This window comes from Aspergillus homomorphus (assembly GCF_003184865.1).
Source record: "Aspergillus homomorphus CBS 101889 unplaced genomic scaffold BO97scaffold_99, whole genome shotgun sequence".
In the NCBI taxonomy this organism is placed as follows: domain Eukaryota; kingdom Fungi; phylum Ascomycota; class Eurotiomycetes; order Eurotiales; family Aspergillaceae; genus Aspergillus; species Aspergillus homomorphus.
Genome location: NW_020291985.1, coordinates 1 through 25,292, shown reverse-complemented (window position 1 = coordinate 25,292; position 25,292 = coordinate 1). Strand labels below are relative to the sequence as shown.

The window sequence follows — 25,292 nt, the reverse complement described above, 5'->3', positions numbered from 1 at the left end:
GTATATATCACCGGGTTGAGAAATCTTTACTATGACTGATTCTACTATCATCGCCCGTGCAAAACTTTTCAGAGCAGAATGCTTTGCATGCTAGCATTGCGTGTCAGCAGTGAAAACTCTATATACTATAGTATCAAACTTGACGATTTTTTCTTGAATCCTTTCTTGGTTTTCAGATACAGGAATGATATCAAAAGATCTCCACAACATCTCGATCATTACCCGAAACACTCACATCCACATCACCGGGTGTGTTATCACCCAGTAGCTGGCTTGTTTTATCCTCGCCCTCTTCATCACGCATCAAAACCTGGACTAGGCGATCACATGCATCACGCACACTTTCATCATCAACGTGGAGGTGACATTCCCGAATGATTGGATATACTTGGACAGCCCTCATCCTGTCGCGCCCCGCTCGTGTTGTGGTCAACAGCAGAAGTGTTTCAATGTGTGTTACAATGATGCTGGAATCGGTATCTCTCTGTTTGTCCGGCGGTAGCAGCTGGAGATCAGGCAGCATTTCCAATGCTTCCTCCTCGGCATATTCCTCTGGACCAGTAATCGGTAGCAATATGTAGGGGAGGATATTAGCCTCATCCTCGGACAGGAGTGTAGAATGGAAGGGGACGTCGAATGCAACATTTTTTATTGTTGATGCTACCCCTTTTCTCCGAATGGTACTCTTGTGCTCCGTGAACACCGTCAATTTTGTCACGGGCACGACGCCGTCATACTCCTGCCGTGAAGTGAAATAGGCTCGCCCGTCCTCAGATTTGGAGAGGTCGGCGAAGAGGTAGGATAGGTAATCAAAAGTTGCATGTTTGTTGAGAGCATTCTCAGCTCCCTTCACAAAACAATCCATCAGTTGGTCCATGGCATTGGCTGATCTTGAGACCGCGTCTGGTGCTTTCCGCTTGAGAGTGAGAAGCCTCTCCAGTCTACTGGATTTTGCTAGATTGGCGAAAAGCATGGCAACGTCATCCGCATTCGGCTCCTTGATATTCTATGAAGACCTGTGGCTTAGAAGACAGACTCCTCATCTGTGGCTAGCGAAGGATATAATTTAAGGACTCACAGTGATCTTCATAAGAAGCGTCTCGAGAAAAGCATCATCCTCGGCAAGGTTTGCCAGCACTTCTTCGTCCGCAGAAAGGTTGATGAGTATTGTCAAGGCATTTTTGGCAATTGGCTTTTTCCGACAGCCACATAGAGACAACGTCAATCATGAGAGGCGCAACTGGATGATTATGTGTGGGATTGAAGAACTGACTGCATAATCACGGACCAAAAGCTTGAGGTCTCGCACCGGCAAAAGTTGCTGGCGCTTGAAGAGCTCTGGCTGGACAGTCGAGAAACCAACAAGATTGTCGCACGCTGCCGAAAATTAATGTCAGTTGAAATGACGCATTGTACTGTGAACATGGTAGACACCCGAGCGGGAAAAGCGGCAGAGTGACTGGTCTTGACTCGATAGGTGCAAGTGGACTTGAATATATATACCAATCTGTCTTATCTGGGTATTGCCATGATGGAGAAACTCGACGAGCTTGGGTGGACGAAGGGCAGATTGTCAGCCGCTGGGAAGATTATTGTATGTAGTTCAGCATATATGCTTACCTCTTCTAGTTCAGAAGGCATTTTGAAGAATGATTGGATGTTGTGGAATCAGGCCTAAGAAAAGAGACAATAAAAGTGGTGCTTTCGATGTTCAATTTCTTTGTCTGAATAGGAGTTCTGCTGTTCACAATCTTTCTATTTCCCTTGCATCTCGTCACCCTGCTTTTCTGACTTTGCTGCTTGTTTGATTTTTTTTTGGCCAGTCAGTTCCTGCCCTTCCCCCCCACCCACTTCCCCGCTTCAAGTACGGTACAGACTACGTAGTTGGTGATTAGCACTCGCCCAGTGGAATTGGCAGAGTTTCTTCACTCTTAAGAACAGTGCGCTGTATCACCAGATTTGCCTGGCAAGCTTATCAACATAGTCTTGACGACTCAAAATTGGACGTGGCACAGTGAGGAATTGATGATACAGGCTAGTAATCCTTTGCGCCTATTACCTCCATTTGCATGTCAGACCTCCATGTTGAAGTACATGCTACTATATAAGTGAGCATACCCAACAGGCGTAAAAGCATCTATAAATTCAATCGGTAATGATGTAGCCCAAGTTTTGTGATTGGGAGAAATTTACACCTTCCGGACACACCCTTGGGTTAAGCACCCAAGTTTTGATCCCAGAATATGAAGGTCTCACCCGATATGCGCCAGAATATGGAATTATTAACTTCGACCGGTCCATGCAGTTGGTGTTATGATGCGGACTAGCATCTTTGAGACCCAAGCACGGGGATCTCTTCATCCCAGCCTTGATTGTGATGACCAGCAAGGTTCGCTTTACTTGACTCACTTTGTGGAGGTGTTTCCATATGTCCAAAGTGAGAATCAACAAGGTGCTGTACGACCGGCCATCCATGCGCATTTGTGAACATTCTTCGCACAATGATATTGTTGTGCGCATCGGGCTCAAGGCGTACAAGGACCTTACGCCAAGACAGATCTCGGTGATAAGCCCTGGCTATTTTTTCCTCAACTCGCAGACCACTCTGGGATTCGCCATGCTCTCGAAGTGTAGGTCCTTCCGAAGGAGGAGGTGCGGGATATGTGGGTCTTTTCTGTGAAGGGCCCAGGGTGAAGGTACGTCGTTTGGCAGCCGTTGGTGGTGGTATATCATCGGGAAAGTATATGCGATCGTGAAAGATTGTCTTGGGTCTAGCCGCAGGATCGACGATAAATTCAGGTGGGGGTAGAGGAGGCATAAGCAGATCACTTGCTGACTCAAAGAAAGTTGTCTTAGGAGGAGCAAAAGGCCCATGTTCGTGGGGTTGACGCCCAGCAAGCGTCTCACGAACATGTGAAATGGGAGACGTATGGTTGCGCGTGACTTCGCCAGGCGTTGCGATTGTCTGGCTCCGCTTGTATATTTTACTGTGCCTTTGTGCGGCAGATGGACTCTCTGCCTCCTTCGGGCGGATGAAAGAGAATAACTTGGCTAAAGGGCTAGACGACTGCGGCTCAGCTAGAGCCTCGCCTTCATTAGGATCGGCGACCGTATCAAAGGGACCAGGGCATGGATGTATGATTGAAGGCTGACTGGTCGGCGGCAAGACTGATTCATTGCGCATGACGCCATTATTCCCTGGTGAAGAAACACCTTGCACTTGCGATGTTGTCTTCATGTTCCGAAAGGCCTCGCCATCAGCCAACGCTTCAGCGTTTAAACGAGACCGTGGGGACTTCGAATTAGCTCCGGTCAACTCTGCCCATCCCCATTCAGCCATGGTGCCCACAAGACCATTCTCTCTTCGTGCCTTCTCGACCCTATCAAGACCTCTCCAGTCGAGGAAAAGCAGGCACGACGTCCGTAAAGGTACTATTCCATCGTTGACCACGTTAGAGTAAAGTGTGCGGCGTTGGAATTTCGAGAGCGCCTCGTGCGCAGGTCCACAGGGAAGTATACGCAAAAGTGGTTTGGACCGAGCGTCTGCGTAACCTTGCGACTGATTAGAATTCCCTCTTCCACCAACTAGAGCTTCCCAGCCACTTCTCGCTCTGGGTGCTGTCCAGCTAAGACCGAGGTCCTGCCCAGTCCGACCGACAAGACCTAAATCCAAGGCGAAACGAACATATATTGGGTTCTCATTGCTAAGACCAAGGAAAGGCGTCGCTAGGGTCACAAAGTTGATCGGTCTGATCTCGTTGAAGAATGCGGGGAAGTGCTTGTGAATATATGCAATGGCATATGTTTGGACAAGGCCACCAAGCGAATGCCCTATGAAGCTGATACTAGTTATCCGATAAGCGCAAGCTTCACAGACCGAAAGCTCTGACTTGGTACAACGCGGTTGGAAAGGATCTGAGCTTTGCTCCGCGGGCCGTTTCCGATTAGAGAACAGCCCAGTATGAGATCCTGGTTTTGTTGTACAATTTGGAGGATCCAGATGCGCCATTTGCAGGATGTACTTTGCCAGACGCTTGCCAAGGTATTGTATGCCACGCTCCGTACGCACTGCATTTCCAGCAAAGCCTCTTACTATGACTTGCTCGTCTTCGACGCCGCTAACTCGTTTACTACAGTTAGTAGAAGCGCGGTGCCCATCGACCCTAGCAATTGAAAAGTGTTAAAAGAGCGGGAGCTCATAGGCATGTGGGCAAGCACGGAGACTGCTCAGAAGGGTAAAACAGGAGATGATAACTTACAACTCTGGCGAGGACCGTCCAGTGGACGGACTTGCTTCACAACTTGGGCAACGACCTTCTGATTTTTGCTTTGCAGTTCTGACGGAAGCGTCGATACTTTCTTTGAGGAAAAGCATATCTGCTCCTAGATTACTATGTAGACCATGGGTCAACACAACAAGATGAATCCGCCTTTTGGGGTTCTCATTGAAGGAAGCCGTTGATGTGAGATCAGGCAGACTTGGTTCTCCGTGACCATCGGCGACCGCATCCCTGGTGAGCTCAACTTTCTCCTCCTTTTCTTTCTCACGGCTAGACAAGTGAAGCTGCGGTGTGTTCCAAAGACTAGCTGTATCATCCACTTGTAGGGTGACTGCTCGGGAGTAAACTCCCTTTTGAGCCAACACTTGCGAACCCTTGGACTCCGGTGACCAGTGTTCCTTCAATTGGGCAGGTTTTGACATCCCAGCCAAGGACATGCTACCCGCAGACAACAGATCTACCGACGCTGCATCGCGACCAACTAGAAGCTCAAAGCTTACGGATGCGGTGCTGGAGAACACCACCTGTGAAATGATCTCGATGATCCACGTAACACTCCCGCTGTCGTCCGACACCTCTGTTCTATTTGATTCACCCCGTGTCTCTTGCAAATGATGCGCCAGGGTTACAGACGCGTGCCAAGTACCTCCAGCTTTGAGATAGGGTTCATACTGTGGGCTTGCTTCAGGATCTTGATCAACAGCCTTGACCTTAGGATTGAAAGTGGATGGGTAACACGAGGCATAGAGAGAGTATGGACCATGAAGATACGCGGCACGCAAGGGGATGGGGGTGGTATTCTTGATCTTCACATATAATCTTCCTGGCGGTGGGCGGATATTATCTGCCGTCGGTGTATAGGTTAACGTGTATCTTGGTGGAGACAGTTGATTAGCGCAAAGAGTGAGAAGGCGTTGAAAAGGGATACAACAAACCGGACTACCTCGCCCACACGGACACTGCCAGCCTGATGAATCAAGAGCATCTTAGTAGCGCAATTCCGAACCCGGCCAGCAGCATGCCACCCTCGAATTGTATGATATTCAAGATCACTTGTGCCGTTGATAGAGACAAAACCTTGGTCTGGTTTTTGCGAAGCACGATACGTCCGTGGAGTGATGAACATGGAGCTCAGACTCAAATGGTACCATTATTCAATCCCATTTGAGACCTCTGCACCAAGTATAGACATTGAGTATATGTGCACTTAAAAAAATATTCATTTAAAGAGGCTGCTGTTAGCTCTTTTTGTGCAGCTATTATCAACAGATTTTAAGACAATCTCGATTCAGACTATGCGATTTGGTAGTATTGATGTTAGGGGATAAGTACAAATTCTGAAAAGGGGTTAGTGGCCAATTGTAAACCTTCCCCCTTATCTGATGTTTGCCACCTGCACCTGCCTTTGATTGCTACTTCACTTAATACCTACAGAGCTGTGTTCTAAAAGTTAAAAATAACACTAATTCTCCTGGCTGTAATTGATACAACACCTGGTTAATATTTATTGTATATATTATTATAATAGATGATGAATCAGTGTTAACTAAGGGTAATTCATTTATTTTGATATAGAAAAGCAAAAATAAGGTTATTAAAAAGAAGGAAATAATATAAGAATCTATAGAGTTAAGTCTACCAGTCTATTAACTATTGAATTGATACTCTTACTGTTATAACTATATAAGAATATTATAATTTTAATTACTATATTCAAATAATTTTTGATACTACACAGGAATTAAAATACTATTAACTATTATAATTATAAAATTATTTAGAAATTCTGTTTACTAGTAGATAAGAATAATTAAAAAATATAAGTTTAATTTTGATATAATCTATAGGATTTTCTCTAATATATTAAGAATATACTTTATTCTAGCTATCTAAAGAAAAGTATTATTGCTATAAAGTATTAATTCATTAATATTATATATAAAATTAGACTTCTTAATTATAAATATATAAAGTAATCATTTTAAAACTAGATATTTTAATGATATTAGTATATAATCTTTTAAAAAACTATAGTTTTAAATTGATAAAATTTATTAAAAAAGTCTGATGTTACTCTGGAGATAAAAAATAATCTTTTACTTTTTGATTTTTACCTAAAAATGATATAGAAAATAATGATTTAAAAGATCTTATTTTTATCAATAAAATAATAGTTAATTTAAATTAATGCTATAGTATTTAATAACATAATATTATTCTTATAAAAAGTATAATAATTTATATATCTATTATTATTAGAAAAATAAGGTAGATTTTATAATTTAGAATCTATTTTAATATAATTAAAAGAATAGAATTTTCAAGCTAATATATAATTACAAATAACTCAATAAAATTGATATAAATTCTTATTTTTAAAATTATAAAAGAGAAACAGGAAACCGAAAAAGATTAAAGTTTAAAATAGTCAATATAAAACATTCTACTAATAATAATAAAAGTTAAATAATAACTTTAGTTATATAAATCTTTATTTAGAATAATTACTCAGCTAATAATTTATATAATATTTTAGAAAGAAATAAAATAAAAATATTAAATAAAAAATGAATTAATATCAATACTGCTAATAGGAGATTAGGAATAGTCTTCTTTATATTAAATAATATATATAGACTAATTATTTACTTAAAAGATTCTTCTTTTCTATCTTTAATTCTCTTTGAAATAATATAAAATCAATTAATTTGATACTATGATTTTTAAGAATAGGATATTAGCCTATAGATACTATTTTATATATATTTTATGCTTTATATAGAAGGTTTAAAGACTTTTTGATAAGCAAAAAATATATCTTATTAAAATATGATTTAAGTTACTTAACCATAGTTTGAATACTATAAAATTTTTTTCAAATATAATAAAAAATAAAAAGAATTTAAAATTGATATAATAAAAGACCTAGGCTAAAATATTTTAAAAGTATATATCATTTGAAAATAATATCATATTATGATTAGGATAGGTAATAATTCTTAAATTCATGAATCAGATAATTTATTATAATATTTTTATAGACTTATATATTATTAATTCAATCATAACTAAGGTAATGTTAATCTCTATTTATTAATATCTACTATAACAGAGTAGAAGACTAGAAATTAAGTAAAAAAGTAATTAATCTTATATTATGAGATTAATCCTTAAAAATCCTATGTTTTATAGGATATAATAATCTAATTATATATATTCTTAAATAAAAAGGAGTTAGTTATAAATAATATAAATAAGAAAATTAATAATTTATTAAATTTAATAAAGGCTAGAGGTGCTAGATATAATTATTTGAAATATTATATAATAATTATATTCTTTATTGAGCTAGGCTACCTAGAGTATAATATAAAAACTTATTTTAATTTATTCTAATTTTATATATTGTTAAGCTAGATATCCACTAATATTTCAAATATAAATAGAAAGAATACTATGTAATAAATAAATACTTTAATCAAAAGATATTTATTAATGAATATATATATTATATCTTAATAATTCTTTAATTAGGACAAAAGAAGATCTAGGAGTATAATTAAAAGATTTATGTATATTATTATATTATTTTTTGTTATTTTTTCTCTATTATTTATTGTTCTTTATATATCATATTTTAATAATGTATTTTTTATTTCTTAGAATTCTTCTTTCTAATTTTTTATCTAAATATTTTATTTTTATAATATTTTGATATGTTTTTAATAGAATATTCATTTATATATATTTTTTATTAATATATTCTTAATTTTAAGAATTAACTTTTATATATATGATTTATATAGTAAAATTAAGATCTATAATCTAATGTATTTTAAAAAACTCAAGTTAAGGTATCTTTATAATATTATTATTTAATAAATATATAAATTAAAAAAATCTAGAATAAAATATTTCAATTATTAATTAAAGAAATAAAAATACATTTAAATATTATATTTAGAATTATTAAATTAAGATATAAATATAGATATAATTATATTATTTTTTCTAAAATGATTTAAATAATATAAATCCCTATTAAATCAATAATAAAGGTTAATTAATTTTAATTTATTATATTCAATTAATTGTTATAAATTTATTTTAAATTATTATATTTTAATTAGTAACCTAATTGTAAATGTATTTATTTTCTAATAATAATAAATATACTTTATAGACTAATATTAAATAAAAGTTTTCTAAGAATTTCTGTTAACTAAGATTATTTATAATATTATAAATTATTATTGGTTTTTAATATCTTTAATTTTATATTTCTTTTTATTTTTAAAATCAAAAAGGTATAATTTTCAATTTTTCTTTTCAATATTTCATTCTTATTTTAAACAAAAAGATTTGAAAGTATTATAAATTTAGTTATATTTTTTAAATCAACTAATTAATATATCTAAAGTTTAATAATATCTACTATTCTTAATATTCTAATATATATCAATATTATTTTCGAAAAAATTACAACTTTTATATTATAAATTAATAATTTTGGTTATAATATTTTATTTTGATTTTTAATTATTTAATATTAATATTTTTAGTAACTTTTTATAAATTTATTAGAGCATTTACATTTAGATTTTAATTATAAAAATCTTTTCTAGATAAATACTATTCTTACTATAAAAATAAAATTTTAAAGATAATTAATTAAGATTTTAAAGAATAAATAATTTATAATAAATATGAAAAATATTATTATAAATAAGTCAAATAAAAAAATCAATTAATTTAATTTTCTTAATATTCTTAGATTGAATTAAAAAATATTATTTAAAAACTTAATTATTTAATTAATTTATTGTTATTAGTTTAATTTTAATTTATATATAATATATTATTTTTAATTAGAGTTTATTAGTAAATAAAGAGCTTTTATAAAAAATAATATTACCAAAACCTTAAATTATAACTTAATTCTTTAATAAGAATATTTTATTAAATCTATAATTATAATTATATAAGAAATAAATATAAATTAATATTATTCTATAAAATTATTGAGTATATAAAAATTAGAATAAGATAAAGTTTTCTTAGAAAATTAAAGATAATTGTATAATAAAATCTTTTAATAATTCAAATAAAAAATTAGAATAAAATTAAAAAAAATTTTATATTTTATAATTATAATTTTTAGTATATAGAATATTCTCTAATATAAAAAATAAGATCTTTATAAAGATTTGTCTTACAAAATATATTTTAATAATATTTTAATTCCAATTTAACTAAAATCTTTGATAAACTTTTTATTTGAATATAAATTTAATAATTTTAATAGGTTTTTTATAAGTATATAGAAATAGTTTTTATATTAATTTTTTATAATCTTATATATATAATATCATAATTCTTAGAATATAATAAATTTCTATTGATAATTTATTCTAGAATTATTGTATTAAATAAACTTTTTATTATTTTATTATTAAAAATACTACTAATATATTACTATATTAAATATATATTACTATATTAAATATATATTAATTATATATTAATTATATATTAATTATATATTAATTATATATTAATTATATATTAATTATATATTAATTCAATATTAATAATCTAATTAATTAATCTTATATTAATATTTTAAACATATTTTATTTTTATATAAGTTAATATTATATAAATATTAAATCTAGGATGCTTTAATATATTAATATTTTATTATATTTAATCTAAAATACTTTCAAATTATTGTATTGATTATTAAAATGTTTTACACTATTTAATACTAGCTTAGTTATATTAAAAGATTATAATTTCTTTGAAAATTATATTTATTCAAGATAATAAGTTTATTACATTTGACTTGTTTAAAGAATATTACATTATAAAACTTATATATTTTTAATTTCAATAATTATTTAATTTTAATTATTTCATAAATACTTTAATGCTTTAATAGTTTAATAAAGTTTTGAATTATTTTTAATAATCTGTCAAAATATAAATATTAATACTTAAATAAATAAACAATAATTTGCGATTTAAAATATAGAATTAAATACTAGAGTTTAATAATATTATATTTCTAAAACTAGAATATAGTAAAATAATACATATTTTAAGTATTCAATAAAATAAAATATTTATTACATTTTATTTTAAAATATTATTTTCTCCTTAGATATTTTAATTTAAATCAAAATACTTTGATAAAAATATTTTTAAAAAAATGTTAAAAAGTCTTGAAATATTATATATTTTTTGAATTCAAATCATATAAATCCAGATCTTTTATTAGTTTTTATTTTTAAATAGAAAAATCAAAAAAAATAAACCACAAAGAAGTGTTAATAAACTATATACAAAAATTATAAAATCCTAAAAAGATCTATCTTTTATAATAAAAACTAAATATTAATTCTATTGAAATATTTTTAAATCATTTAAAATATATAAAAATCTTATTAACTAGTAAAATATAATCTAGAGATTTTATTTAATCTTAATAAATATTATATTTAATTAGTTTAATGTATAGATTAGTTTTATCTATAAATTACAATATTTAGTATATACTTATTATATATATTTATTCATTTTCTTAAGTTTTCAAAAATATTATCTAATTAAAGTATACAAAAAAGATCTAGAATACTAATTAAGCTAAATAGTATAATTAAATATTGAAAATATTTATAATAACTTTAGAAATTTTTTTATTTATTATTTAACTTAATCTAAACATAATAATATATATTTTAAAATCTTATTTGAAATCTTTAATATTGAGGATAAAAGGTTTTAATTTTAATTAATATTTCATCAATATTTTTATAATCTATATATAATTATAACTTTGATGCTTTTTTAATCCTAAAAAAATCTGAAAATTAACTAAATTTCTTAATAATTAAATTTAGTCTAATTCTAAATTTTTATTGATATAGTTTTCAAAATCTTATAATTTACATTAAAATAATTAATAGATTGAAATTATAGCTTAGAGTTTTTTTTATAAAACAATTCATAAAATAATCTAAAGATTTATAATTAGAAAATTATTATAATCATTATTTAAAAAATAATATAAAGACTCTATAACTAAAAAGAATTTAGTTAATTATTATTTTTCTATTTAATATCTAAGAAATCTTTTTTAAATATTTATATTTTTTTAAAAGCTTAACTATTATATAAATTTATAAGTAAATTTCTTTGAATAGATTTATAAAATAAAAAGTTTCAAATATTAAAAACTGATAAAATTATTAATGTTTCAAAAAATAAATAACTATATTCTTTATTTTAAAAGGTTTTACTAAAATTATAGAAGACTTTTTAATTATTATTTTTTTTAATTTATTAATATATTAAAATTTTAGCTATACTAGAAAATATTAATTAATATGAATAAGGTTACAAGGTAGTATAAGATTTTATTTTTGATATTTATCTTATTTTAAAATATTTTTAATTTTATTTTTTATTTTTTAATAAATCTAATTCTCAAAGACCTTAATTAAAATAAAAGAATTTAAATTTTCTTTTAATTTTCTATTTAGTATATTGTAATAATAAATAATTAACAAATTATTTATTATCAATTTTAGAAAATCTAATAATATATTAATAAATATATATTACTTTGATTTTAGTAATAGTTTAAAAAGAATATTAAAAACTATTTTTATATTTTTATTTTAAATATTATTTTTTATCTCCAATTTAAAATAGTATTTTAATATATTTAGATATATATAAAATTCTGTTAGACATACAGCTCTATTTAGCCTAAACTAGCTAAGTAGACTAGTTTAATTATTCTTTTCTTAATAAGTTTAATAGATTATACTACCTAGATAATATGATCTATTTTTAACTACTTATCTCTAAACTGATCTGCTTTCTGATTTGAAAATAATTAATAATCTAATTAAGATATAAAAAAGATTCATTTTCTTATTATTCTGTTAATTGATTTAATTAGTTTAATTAATTAGATTATTATATATTAAATTTACTATCTTATTTATTTTCTTGATTTATTTATTTTCTTATATTATTTATTATTTTTAGATATTTTTATTTTTATTTTATCTTTACTTTACTTGTTTACTATATTTCTATGAAATAAGAAATTGTAAGGAAAGAACAATGGGATTTATTCAAAACAATAGCCAGTCAGCCAACATTACCCACAATCCCTGATTCAGGCCTGAATCAGGCTATTATGGACCCATTGACCCTAATTAAGTAATTGACTGCCTGAGGCAGGTTTGTAAGATCACCTGATCCTTACAGAAATAAATAAAGTTAGTGAGAAATATATATTAGAATCTTTTTATATTAAATAATTATAAACTTAAAATTTCTTTTTTTTTATTTTTTTAATATTCTCAAATTACTATAAGTTAAATTATAATTTAAATAAATTGAAATAATATAATTATATTTAATTAATAAATTAATTAACTAATATAAATTAATCAAATTGAATTATATATTATTAATAAAAATATATAGAAATAGATAAATTTAAGTTTTTTGAAAAAACTTAGTTATCTAATTCAGCCTAGTTTATTTTTATTTAAAATATTAAAATTGATATAATATTAATTTAAATTCTAGATCTAGTAGATTATTTTTTCTTTTTAAAAATAAAATATAATTATTAATTCTAAATCTAAAAAACTTAAAAAGTTTGTATATTTTTAATTAAGTAATCTTACTGATCATTTCTATATTAAATTAAGTAAATAAAATAATTATATTTAATTTAAAAAGATTTTATTAGATTCTCAGAACTGTAAGAATTTATTTAATATTTATTATATATTCAAAAAATAGAAAATAATTAATAAATATTATTTATTAAAAATCCTATCTAGAGGCTTTATTAAGATTTATACTATTTAATAAAAATTAATTTATTTAAAAATAATAAAACTTAAAATTAGGAAAATAAATAAATTAATTAGAGTTTTTATTAATTCTCTTAAATTAATTTAGAAAATAATAAATACTTTTTCATTAATATAGTAAATCAAGATTTTTGATTATAAAATTTCTTAAATTTATTAAATAGCTTTCTTTTAAAAAAATAATTATATAAATATATAATTAGTATTATCTAATTTTTCAAAATTAGTAAAATCTTACTAAATATTTCTAAATTAGTTATATAATCTTTAAAAATTACTTAAATTAATTAAAATATATTTCCTATTCTAGAAATTAATAATAATCTTTTAAAAAAATATTAAAATTGATCTTATCTTTATTAAATAGAAAAATAATAGTGATAATAATTTTAAGAATTATTTTTATAATAATAAGGAATAAAGAGAACTAGGATAAAAATTAGATTTTAAAATATTAAATTAATTTATATTATTTTATTAGTATCTATACTTTCAATATTTTTATAAAAAAAACTATTAAATATATCAAATAATCTTAATTATTATAAAGCCGGAAAACTAGTTTAATTATTAATTAAATAATTAATAAACAATAACTCTAGTAACTATTTAGTTTAGTTAATATATATTTTTTTAAGAAGTTTATTGATAAAATTTTTAAATTAATAAGTGCTTGATACTATTTTAGATATTTATATATATAATAATTTAAAATTATTTATTTTCAATACCCCAGTTTAGAATAATCAGGCTTAGATAAAAAAATATTTTAATAATTATTTATAATTATAAAGTAATAATTTTCTACTCTATTTATCTGAAAGAAAAGATTTGAAGTATAAATTTATTAAGATTACTTATATTTCTAAAATTTATTTAAATATTATATCAGGTGGAAAGGCCTAACAAATTATTTTTATATAAAAAGTTTTTATACTTAAATTACTAGTAGAGAAGAAATATATAGACTTAAATAAATTAAATATAAATTTTATATTTAACTAAAAATAGAAATAATTAGGATTTCTAAATATCTTAATTTTATTAATTAATTAAAACTCATAAGAAGCCCCTAATAATATATAATTTAATTTTAAAATAATATTAAAAATTAGAATATCTAAATTATAAAACTTTATTTTACTTCTGAGAATTTATTCAAAATGTTATATAAATTAATATAAAAATAAATTAAATTAATAGCTACTTTATCTATTATATAATTAAAATTAAAAGATAGATTTTTAAAAAATAATGTAATGTAGATACTAGTTTGTTTAAGTTACTTTATTAAAATTCAATTTATATAATTAAAAGAATAAATATTAAGAGATATATTAATTATTTCTAAATAAATATTAATATTAATTAATATATGATAATATTATGAATATAAAAAAAATATTTTATATAATTTTATAAATATTCTATTTTTATTTACATATTCTTTTAGAGATCTAGACTATTTTTATATTACTAGAAATAAATTATATTATTTAAAATAAGAATATTATAATTTCACTCTATTTTACTTAGTTTAGATATCTATATAAAAAGCTTATATATATCTATATATTCTACTCCTAATATTAAAGAATAATATCAATAAAGAATTTAAAAATATATTTTTAATCAATATTTTATTGATATAAGATTATTATAATTTAATGTGTTTTTAATACATCTTGGTTAATTATTATTTATGATATAATTTATAAACTAAAACTACTTCTAGAGATTCTTTATTAATATTATTTTATATATTATTAGAAACTAATATAAAATCCATAATAAAAGTTATAAAAAATCATTAATTTTTAACTAAAATTTTATAAATCTGTTTATCTTCTAGTACTTATTATTATATTTTTAATTTATTTATAAAAACCAAAGTAAATATTATTATAATAAATTGAATTATTATTAAATTAAAAATTATCTAGAATTTAATATATATATTTTATATATAATATTTATATATCTATTATTTTTGAATATCTATATGTAATTTCTTTTACTATTATTTATTTTTTTATTAATTTATAAAAATTACTTTTACTAAATTAATCTATTTCTATATTCTCTAAATAATATGATCTTATTTTTATTTTTAATTAAAATATTTTTGTTCTTCAGACTTTAATAGATAAAGAATAAATCTGTTTTTAATTATTAATAAATTAAACTTCTAATATAATCATAGATTATTTTTTAAATTATTATTAGAGAATTTTCTGTTAAAAGAATCAAAAAAGTTTAATAATTATTTTTATTATTTTAAATCCCTAAGACCTAAATATTCTAATATATATTATAATTAATCTAGAATTTTTGATATTTAAAGTAAGAGATAAATACTAGACTAAAATTTATTAATTAATTCTGTATCTTCTAAAGATTTATAAAATATTTATAAAGATTTAATAATAAGTAAGTAATTTAAGTTGTGTTATTTATTTTATTCTAATTATATAAAAGATATATAACAATATTAAAAAATATTTTTGAATTATTTGATTTATATTTCATTTAATTATTCTTAAGCTTTTATAATTAAAGACTTATAATTTATAAATAAAACTTATAAAATATATTCTTTAATTTATTAACTTACCCTATCAAATTTATTATAATCTATTTTTGTGATTCTTAAAGATATATATATTATATAATATTTTTAAAAAATATTTTTAAAAATATTACTGTATTGAAAGTCTTAAAAAGATATTTATTTTATCTTATGAATAATTCATATTATTTATATTTACTAAGAGTATCTAATGTTTATTATAAATATAAGTTAAATTAATAGAATTCTAGAAAATATTATTGAATTCAAAGAATTTATATTATCTAAAAAATATAAAAGTTTTATAAATATTCTTTTAAAGAAAAATTGGAAAACTATTATTAGATTAAAATCATAATTATAAAATTCTTCTAGAAAAAAATTATTTTTATTTAATTTTATATAAAATATATTCTAAAAAAAGCTATAAGTCTTTTAAAAATAATTATAAAATAATTTCAAAAAAGATTCATCTATTTTAATTTATTATCTGTAATATTAATTATATTATTTATCAAAAATTTAGAAATAATTTCGACTTCTATACAGAATATTAAATATTATTTTTATTAGAAATTGATATTTATTTTTACTTATAAAAAAACCTTAATTAATCTAAAAAAAGATATTTTATTAAAATAATATTTTTAATATCTTTAGTTATATTAAAATTTAAAAAAAAACAAAAGTAGTTAATTATTTTTAAATTTTATCTAATATTTTATAAAATACTAGTAATATAATTTAAATATATTAAAACTTCTATTATAATTTAATATTATATTAATAATACTCTAAAAGATTATTTAAGTATCTTTTATTATGTATATTAATAATATTTTAACTATATTTATTAAATTTTTTGAAATTACAAGAGGGTGGATTATATATTAAAATATAAAATATAAATTTATAATATCTAAATTCAAATTTTCAAATCTAATTATAGACTATAATACATTTTAGATAAATTTAAAAAAAAAATAATCAAGTAGTTAAATTTAACTTATATAATTAATATATAAATATTTCTAGATTTTAATTATTTTTACCAATAGTTTATAGAGGACTTTTTTAAACTAATAATTTTATTTATATATTTAATAGAAAATTGTTTTCTATTTTATTAAATTTAAAAAATATTTATATTAAAATACTAGTATTATAATTATTTAATCAGATTTAACATATTATTCTAAAAATTAATATTTTTAATTATATATTTAGTGAAGTATCATTCTAATATAAAAATAAAATAACATTATATCTTATTTTATTTACATTTTTAAGAAGTATTTCTTAATTAAAATAAATATAAACACATAATAAAAAATTTCTTATTATTATTTATTACTTTAAAGAATAATATTCTAGATTTAAAATATTTTATATTTATTAAATTACTGCATTATTAGTATATTTATTAATCTGAACTTTGATTCTATTTCGATTTTGAAATTATATATTAATTTAATAAATATAAAATCAAGTTTAATAATCTATTTCAAAAATTAAAAAATCTTCTCTTTAAAAAATAAGTACTTGTAATACTAAAATTAGATTATTTTAGAGAAAATAGATCTAGAATTATTTTTACCAGAGAATTTATAAGGATTTTCTATAAATAATAAAAATTATTTTAATTATAAAATTAAAAAACTGAAAATCTCTTATATTAATTAAATATAGATTTTTTTATGTTGAAAAAACATTAATACAAATTATTATAAATTAATAAAGTATTATTTTTAAACATATATAAAATCTTGACTTACTTTAAAAGATATACACTAATCTATATATTATATAAAAATAAAAGAAATAATTGCACAAAATTCTAAAAACCTTAGTTATTAACAAAAATTATTATCTAGAAATATCATTAATATTATATAAAGAGAAGAATTTCTTATTTTGTAAAAACTAGTTACAAATACCTAATAATAAGTAGATTAAGATTAATTTAATATAATTAATTCATAATGAATTTATTTTTAGATATCTTAGAAAAGTTTATATATCCAAATTCAAAAAATACTACTAGCCTAATGTTTATTATTATATAAATTAATAAATAAAAAACTATTATATATTATTCTTTTTTAGAAATCCGAAATTCAATAGGACTATAGAATACTTTTTATTAAAAATTCTAATAATCATTTAGATCATATTATATATAATACTTACTTATATTAATAAAAAATATAAGATATTTCAAAATTTATAGTAAAAATCATATAGATTTAAAAGAAACTATTTATTATAATTTTACATATTATTTATGATTAATTTTAATCTTTACTATAATAATTCCAATATTCTAATATATTATATTTTGAATAAATTAAAATATAAAAAGATATTAAACTCTCTCTCTTTCTATATATATATATATATATATATATATATCTAATTAGTTTCCTGTAAATAGGATTCTGATTTTTATTATATATAACTATTAGTTTACTGAGTTGAAAATATTATATCTTATATAGATACTCTATAAATTGAAATATTTTTTATTATTTATGTAGATTATACAAGTACTACTAATATATTTATATAGATTATAACTAATATTATTTTAAATAAATATCCTAATTTATAGTTTATTTATATTAATTATATATTTAATAATATACTTTATTTAGATTCTATTATTCTAGTTTACGAATTATTATTATTGATATTCTTTCTATCATCTTAGAAGATAATTTTGAAAATACTTCTGTTGATACTTGTATTATATACTATTAAAATTACCCATTCTTGTAGATAATAGATTTATAATAGTTATATCTTTAATCTTTAAATATTAGAAATTTTTAATATTTTATAATTTTGATTTTGAGTTAATTTTCTATTTTTATAATAGATAATCTTTCTCTATGAACTGAGAATATCAATATTAAGATATTTAAGATATTCAATCATACTATTATAAATAATTATTGTTCCAGTTCATCCCATAGGTCTCAGTATCTACCGCCCGCCCGCTGCCGCCCAAGTCAAGCCAATGAGTGCCCTTCCAATCATTTAATACCTGTACTCAATGAATGGAACTGCAACTTTAAACCTGTGGGACTACTTAGCTCGCCGACTAACTGATCTTGCTTGCCCCATGACAGTGCATCTATCAAATTTCCTTTCCCAAAGCCCAATACAGCAGCGCCAACATTGATTACCATACACATCATACACATCAAACCAGTATCATCCTCAGCAATGGAATCCGCTGATCAAACAAGTGGCCTCCCGTTCGAAAGACCCGATCCCATTGGGTCCAGAACGGCCGGCACTGCTGCGGAGTCGTTTAACCTAGGGGCCCCTGCAGTTGTTAACCCGAACCAGGAGCAGAAAAACGCTTCAATACATGACGTCGCGACCTCTTTCTCAACAAAGGGCAACTCTAGTGGTGCACAAACCCTCCATTCAAGCTTGCACAAATCGGATCGTGTCTCGGATGCCCAAAGCATAGGCCAGGAAAATCATCGAATCCGCCCCTCAAGCGGTGTGCCTAGAAGATTCAGCGTGAGCACAGCCGCAAGCTCCGTTGGCGAAATCGAACCTTCATTACCAAAATTAGGCAGAATCGGTGTTTGTGCCCTGGATGTCAAGGCTCGCAGCAAGCCCAGTCAAAATATCCTGACTCGACTCCAAGCTAAGGGTGGCTTCGAAGTAATTGTCTTCGGTGACAAGGTTATTCTTGACGAGGATGTAGAGAATTGGCCAGTATGCGAATACCTAATAGCATTCTTCTCTGACGGGTTTCCTTTGGACAAAGCTATTGCATACGCAAGACTTCGCAAACCTTTCTGTGTCAATGATCTGCCTATGCAAAAGGTACTATGGGACCGGCGCTTATGTCTCAGAATACTAGATCACATGGGTGTACCCTCCCCCAAGCGGATGGAGGTCAACCGAGATGGTGGACCCATACTGGAATCCGCTGAACTCGCCCAGCATGTATATAGGATGACCGGGGTCAAACTGGAAGGCCCCAGCGACGGCACTGGAGGAGGGGCTTCCCGATCGATGAACGTGACAATGTCTGAAGATGGTGATTCTCTGATCGTCGACGGCAAAGTCCTCAAGAAACCGTTCGTTGAGAAGCCAGTAAATGGTGAAGACCACAATATTCACATATACTTTCCAAACGACCAACAATATGGAGGTGGTGGCAGGAGACTCTTCCGCAAAGTTGGAAACAAAAGCTCTGAATATGATCCCAACCTTATTGTTCCTAGGTCGATCACGGAAGACGACACTAGCTACATATACGAGCAATTTCTGAGGGTTGATAATTCCGAGGATGTCAAGGCCTATACGGTTGGACCCGATTTCTGTCATGCAGAAACCCGGAAGTCTCCTGTGGTTGACGGGCTTGTTCGTCGCAACACGCATGGAAAAGAAATCCGATACATTACAAAGCTGAGCAAGGAAGAAGCATCCATCGCATCGAAGATATCTAATGGATTCGGCCAGAGGATCTGCGGTTTTGACATGCTCCGTGTTGGCGAGAAAAGCTATGTGATTGATGTGAATGGCTGGAGTTTTGTCAAAGATAATAACGACTATTACGACAAATGCGCCAGCATCTTAAGAGAAACTTTCCTGAATGAGAAGCGCCGATGTGAAGGAGTATCGGAGCCTTCTGATTCCCTGCCTCAGGAATCTGGTCACAGCTGGAGGCATTCTCTATCGCACAAGAATACGTTGAAGACTTTACTGAAATCCCCAAGCTCATCTAAGCTTCAGGGACCTCAACAAAGCCTCAACAGCTCCGAAACGGGCTCGTCGGAGTCGATCGTAAACCGACCGATCACATCACCATCGGGCGAGAGCCTGGACAATGGAAACTCCCACAAAAGCCCTGCCGCGAAGGAGAAAAATACAACGATAAAGGCCTATGACCCGCAGACCTTGAAATCTTCTATAGTATCGGTGGATTCTTCCGTCGATGGCTGTCCTCCTCCACCTCCCGCTTCCAAGCATTCCTGGAAACTGAAGGGCATGGTCGCGGTCATTAGACACGCTGATCGCACACCGAAGCAGAAATTCAAATTCACTTTTCACAGTCAGCCTTTCATCGACTTGCTTAAGGGCCATCAAGAAGAGGTGGTCATAAAAGGCGAGGCAGCCTTAGCTCGTGTTTCAGAAGCCGTGAGAGTCGCTCTGAAAGAGGGGCTTGAAGACTCGGATAAGCTGAAACTGCTTCGAACATCGTTGGAAAAGAAGGGCGGTTGGCCAGGAACGAAGGTTCAAATCAAGCCAATGTTTCGTAAAAGAAAGCCCGAAGAGTTGAGAGGACAGTCCCCATCTGATCTATCCATGACATCGTCTGCTAGGAAGTCTCAAGACGAAGCCTCCCAGGCCAGTTGCCACGGTCCGACTCAGGCTGAAGAAAGAACTGGCCGCCCCCAAACGCGAAGTGATTCTATCTCCGGCGCCACCTTCTCAAGGTTTTCTGCCGCAGAAAATGATCTTGTTTTGGATAAACTTCAGCTCGTCATCAAGTGGGGAGGCGAACCGACACATGCTGCACGCTATCAATCTCAAGATCTGGGGCTCAACATGCGTGATGATCTGAAATTAATGAACAAAGAGGCACTGAACAATGTCCGGATTTTCACCAGTTCCGAGAGAAGAGTGAGCACTAGTGGTATGTAGGCGTCTCATCCATCTAATTCTGATGATCGAACCGAATCTAACCTGCTATTCTAGCTCAAATTTGGGCCTCCGCTTTCCTCGATCAGAAAGAACTACCCGAAAATTTCATACAAGTACGAAAGGACCTTCTAGATGACTCCAACGCCGCGAAAGATCTCATGGACAAGGTCAAGAAAAAACTTAAACTCCTTTTGCGCGAAGGATCGGCGCCCTCCCAATTTACTTGGCCCAAAGACAATATCCCGGAGCCATCAGTGGTTCTAGCAACTGTTGTCGAGTTGATGAAATACCATCGAGATGTTATGAGGCATAATTTTCGGATGATTCAAAACTTGTCACCGAATTCGTCGACATCAGCCTCCCCTGGTCATCATGACATTGACCGCTCCTGCAGACCAGCTGCCCATTACGAAAACCCTGCCTTGGCTTCCATTCAAGGACGATGGTGTACGGGAGAAGACCCAATGCTCTTCAAGGAAAGGTGGGAAAAACTGTTCGCCGAGTTCTGCGATACAGAGAAGGTCGACCCCAGCAAGCTTTCTGAGCTCTATGATAGCATGAAATTCGATGCCCTGCACAATCGACAATTTTTGGAATGGGTGTTCATGCCTCCCGATAGTGATGACAGTGAGGACGAGAGAAGTGTTCACAGCTGGAAGAAGGTCACACGAGATGACCTGATCGGAGATTCCAAACCAAACAACGACTGTGCATTCGAGAAAAATGACGAACTGGCCGATTCCTCATCTTTTGCTCATCGCTTCGGGTGGAAAAAGCGAATGCGCGCCTTCGAATGCGCCTTCGAATCAATGCCGCACTTTAGAGGACTCGATGACACGTACGATCATTACTTCAAATTGTATCCTGGCTCCAGCCCTTCGAAGTCTAAAATGGATGGAAGACTTTCGAAGCTGAGAGAACTATACAAGCTCGCCAAGGTTCTTTTTGACTATGTGACTCCACAGGAATATGGGATCACGGATACGGAAAAGCTTGAAATCGGCTTGCTCACATCATTGCCGCTCTTACAGGGAATTGTGCGAGATCTAGAAGAGGTTCAGGCATCCTCTGATGCCAAATCTTTCTTCTACTTTACCAAGGAGTCTCATATCTACACACTGCTGAACTGTATCTTGGAAGGAGGGATTCAAACCAAGATAGCCAGGACAGCTATACCCGAGCTGGACTATCTTTCTCAGATCTGCTTCGAACTTTATGAAGCTAAGGACTGCGAATCGTCAACTAACTCCTACTCTATCCGCATATCTATCAGCCCTGGATGTCATGCTTTTGACCCACTGGACGTACAACTTGATTCTAGACATGCTATTGGCTGTGCTCCTAGAAGAAGCCTGACACCTCACCAGGATTGGAAAGAGGTCATTGAAACATTAAAGGCGAAGTTTGATACGTAAGTCTTCCTATCTACTTTGCGATGTCATGACACTGACGACAGTGCTTCAGTGTCAGCTTGCCGAAGACGTTTATTGCTGTGAATCTGAGTGACAAACATGTTCCCGCTCGAGAGTCTTCACCTACAGACTTGAGCAGTATTTAGTTCAAAGCAATTTCAAGACTCGGCGACAAGGCATAAATGCTTGATGCTTGAATATTTATGTACTTTTGAGTCCTCATGCTGCTGATTTGGTACAAGTGATATGTTAGAATGTTAAATTGCATGTGCCATGTACAGTAGTGAATTCGAAGGGCTAGATAGCCTTGGTTTACTAGAATAAGAACTAGTGTTGACGGAAGTCAAATTGCTTAGAGAACTATCTGATATTGAGGTCGCCAGACCTCAATCTATATCTTTACTTGGAGCCTTGGTCAAAGGACTCTTACTGGTGATTTTCCTCGGAATCTTCCCACGCAGACAAAGGATCCAGACGGGCCGGAATATGGAATATTCCGGTACCGGATGGCTTACCGGCTTCTGCCGCTGACAGTGAATGGGGACTTATTATAGCCACCTTATCACTTGCTGATCTAGTATAATGTTATTAAGATCAAAGCTCACTGAGATGTTTCTCTATTGATATGCATATTAGTTAGGAGTTGTGTCTAGATTGAAGTTACTATATGTACTGTCATAAGATAGTAGACTCAGATTATCCTAATAAGTAATGCAGCACTAAAATAGCAATTTACTTTTACTAATTAAGCAGAATCTGAGACTAATATAACTACTAAAGGGATATATACAACTCACAGTAAGAAATTATCTTTTTATCAATAGAATCTTTTTTAACTAATTATTATACTAGTTCTTTAGAGTATTAGAGCACTTCAGTGTTACTATAGATTCTGCCTCCTGTTTTTAGACTACTCTATAGACTATCTTCAACCTAGAAGAATGTCTTGATTATTTTTAGAAACTTCTTTATCTTAGTAATCTTTTTTGACTTAATATATAAATTCTCTTAAGGTTATTGATGTTATAATTTATTTATAGTAAGGATATGGGTATTCCGTCAGGGTAATGGCTGGGTTTTATAGGATATTGTAGGATATCTAAGATAACTACTTAGATTAAGCTATTCTTAAGTTTATATATAACATACTACTTAATAGATTAAATAAAGAATAAACTACTAGAATTACTAAAATATTCAAAATAATTAAAATAATTAAAATAATTAAAATAATTAAAATAATTAAAATAATTAAAATAATTAAAATAATTAAAATAATTAAAATAAGTAAAATAAGTAAACTAGACTTTATTAAAATAATAATAATAAAAATTTAATAAAATAGTAAATATTAATAAGATAATAAATTGGTTTAATTATTATATCTAGCTATTTGGTTTATTTTATTATATAATTTTAGTTAAAAATTATTATATTTCATAAACTTTTATATAATTTTAGTATATTCTAATCAAGTTTTTTATTAAGTTTAGTATTTTAATTTAAAATATATTTAGTTATATTTCTTAGTTCTTTCTTATTTTTTTTATAAATCTATATTTCTGGTTGATTTATTTTATATATCTAATTTATGTTATAATTATCTTTATTCTACTAGAATTAATGATAACTTTTATTTTTATAATAAATTACTTGATATTCTAAATAGTGTATTTATTTAAAACCAAAACTTATTGAAATTGTACAGAAGATTAATTCTATAATTAATTAAATAAAATAAAATAATTATAAATAAATTATATTTAATATAAATTTAGTTAACAAGAATTATCAGTTTCAATTCTTCTATAAAAAATATATATATATAGAATACTTTAATATATAAAATTAATTTATTTTATTTAATTATTGAATTTAGAGTAATATATAATAAAGAATTTATTAATAATATGGCATTATTAATACCTAAATATTAAACGAAGGATATCTGAAATTTAAAAATAAATTAAAAATGTTTATTCAAAAAAATTAATTATAATATGTTATATATATTTTATATATTATATAGAAGGACCAGGAAGCCAGGAAGCCAGCCAGCAGCAGGTTTATTTTATTTATCAAATTTATTTCATTTATATATCCTGTAGATAATATAATACTACAGTTATTACAAATCTAGTTTTTTTTAAAAAAGATTTCTATATAATAGTATTAAATATATTAAATTTACTTGTTTAGGTAGATTTTATATAATTATAAATAATATCTCTTTTTTAAAAAAACTTTTTAGACCTTTTTTACATTTATATATTATGGTATAGATTTAGAATATCTAGTCTACTTAGTCTATCTTATCTACTCCAAGTATATAGAGTATCTATAGTATTCTATTTATTTTATTTATTTATTTTATTTATTTTATTTATTTTATTTATTTTATTTATTTTATTTATTTTATTTATTTTATTTATTTTATTTATTTTATTTATTTTAT

The 25,292-nt window shown here is 27.6% G+C and overlaps 3 protein-coding genes across 3 annotated transcripts; 1 reads left to right on the top strand and 2 right to left on the bottom strand.

The window, feature by feature from the left end:
• Positions 1–121: 121 nt before the first annotated feature.
• On the bottom strand, positions 122–1,797 carry BO97DRAFT_409506 (protein HGH1). Its single transcript, XM_025696077.1, has 5 exons — positions 1,621–1,797; positions 1,504–1,549; positions 1,274–1,377; positions 1,079–1,192; positions 122–1,006 (listed from the first exon to the last, which is right to left on the bottom strand). The coding sequence occupies exons 1-5, from the start codon at positions 1,639–1,641 to the stop codon at positions 191–193; spliced, it is 1,101 nt and encodes a 366-aa protein (XP_025545806.1). The 5' UTR covers positions 1,642–1,797; the 3' UTR covers positions 122–190.
• A 155-nt stretch (positions 1,798–1,952) lies between these two features.
• On the bottom strand, positions 1,953–5,547 carry BO97DRAFT_481785 (lipase ROG1 family protein). Its single transcript, XM_025700837.1, has 3 exons — positions 5,216–5,547; positions 4,260–5,153; positions 1,953–4,163 (listed from the first exon to the last, which is right to left on the bottom strand). The coding sequence occupies exons 1-3, from the start codon at positions 5,404–5,406 to the stop codon at positions 2,324–2,326; spliced, it is 2,925 nt and encodes a 974-aa protein (XP_025545805.1). The 5' UTR covers positions 5,407–5,547; the 3' UTR covers positions 1,953–2,323.
• Positions 5,548–18,864: 13,317 nt separating this feature from the next.
• BO97DRAFT_447406 (inositol polyphosphate kinase VIP1) lies at positions 18,865–23,145 on the top strand. Its single transcript, XM_025698776.1, has 3 exons — positions 18,865–21,417; positions 21,480–22,836; positions 22,890–23,145. Exons 1-3 carry the CDS (start codon positions 18,981–18,983, stop codon positions 22,981–22,983), a joined length of 3,888 nt encoding a protein of 1,295 aa, XP_025545804.1. The 5' UTR covers positions 18,865–18,980; the 3' UTR covers positions 22,984–23,145.
• Positions 23,146–25,292: the final 2,147 nt, after the last annotated feature.

Coding starts and splice junctions, on each gene's coding strand:
- BO97DRAFT_409506 (XM_025696077.1), bottom strand. CDS start 1,641: ATGCCTTCTGAACTAGAAGAG. Junction 1,378..1,503: donor TACCCAGATAAGACAGATTG/GTATATATATTC, acceptor AATTTTCGGCAG/CGTGCGACAATCTTGTTGGT. Junction 1,007..1,078: donor CGCTTCTTATGAAGATCACT/GTGAGTCCTTAA, acceptor AGGTCTTCATAG/AATATCAAGGAGCCGAATGC.
- BO97DRAFT_481785 (XM_025700837.1), bottom strand. CDS start 5,406: ATGTTCATCACTCCACGGACGTATCGTGCTTCGCAAAAACCAGACCAA. Junction 5,154..5,215: donor CGTGTGGGCGAGGTAGTCCG/GTTTGTTGTATC, acceptor GTCTCCACCAAG/ATACACGTTAACCTATACAC. Junction 4,164..4,259: donor GGACGGTCCTCGCCAGAGTT/GTAAGTTATCAT, acceptor TTCAATTGCTAG/GGTCGATGGGCACCGCGCTT.
- BO97DRAFT_447406 (XM_025698776.1), top strand. CDS start 18,981: ATGGAATCCGCTGATCAAACAAGTGGCCTCCCGTTCGAAAGACCCGAT. Junction 21,418..21,479: donor GAGAAGAGTGAGCACTAGTG/GTATGTAGGCGT, acceptor CTGCTATTCTAG/CTCAAATTTGGGCCTCCGCT. Junction 22,837..22,889: donor TTAAAGGCGAAGTTTGATAC/GTAAGTCTTCCT, acceptor ACAGTGCTTCAG/TGTCAGCTTGCCGAAGACGT.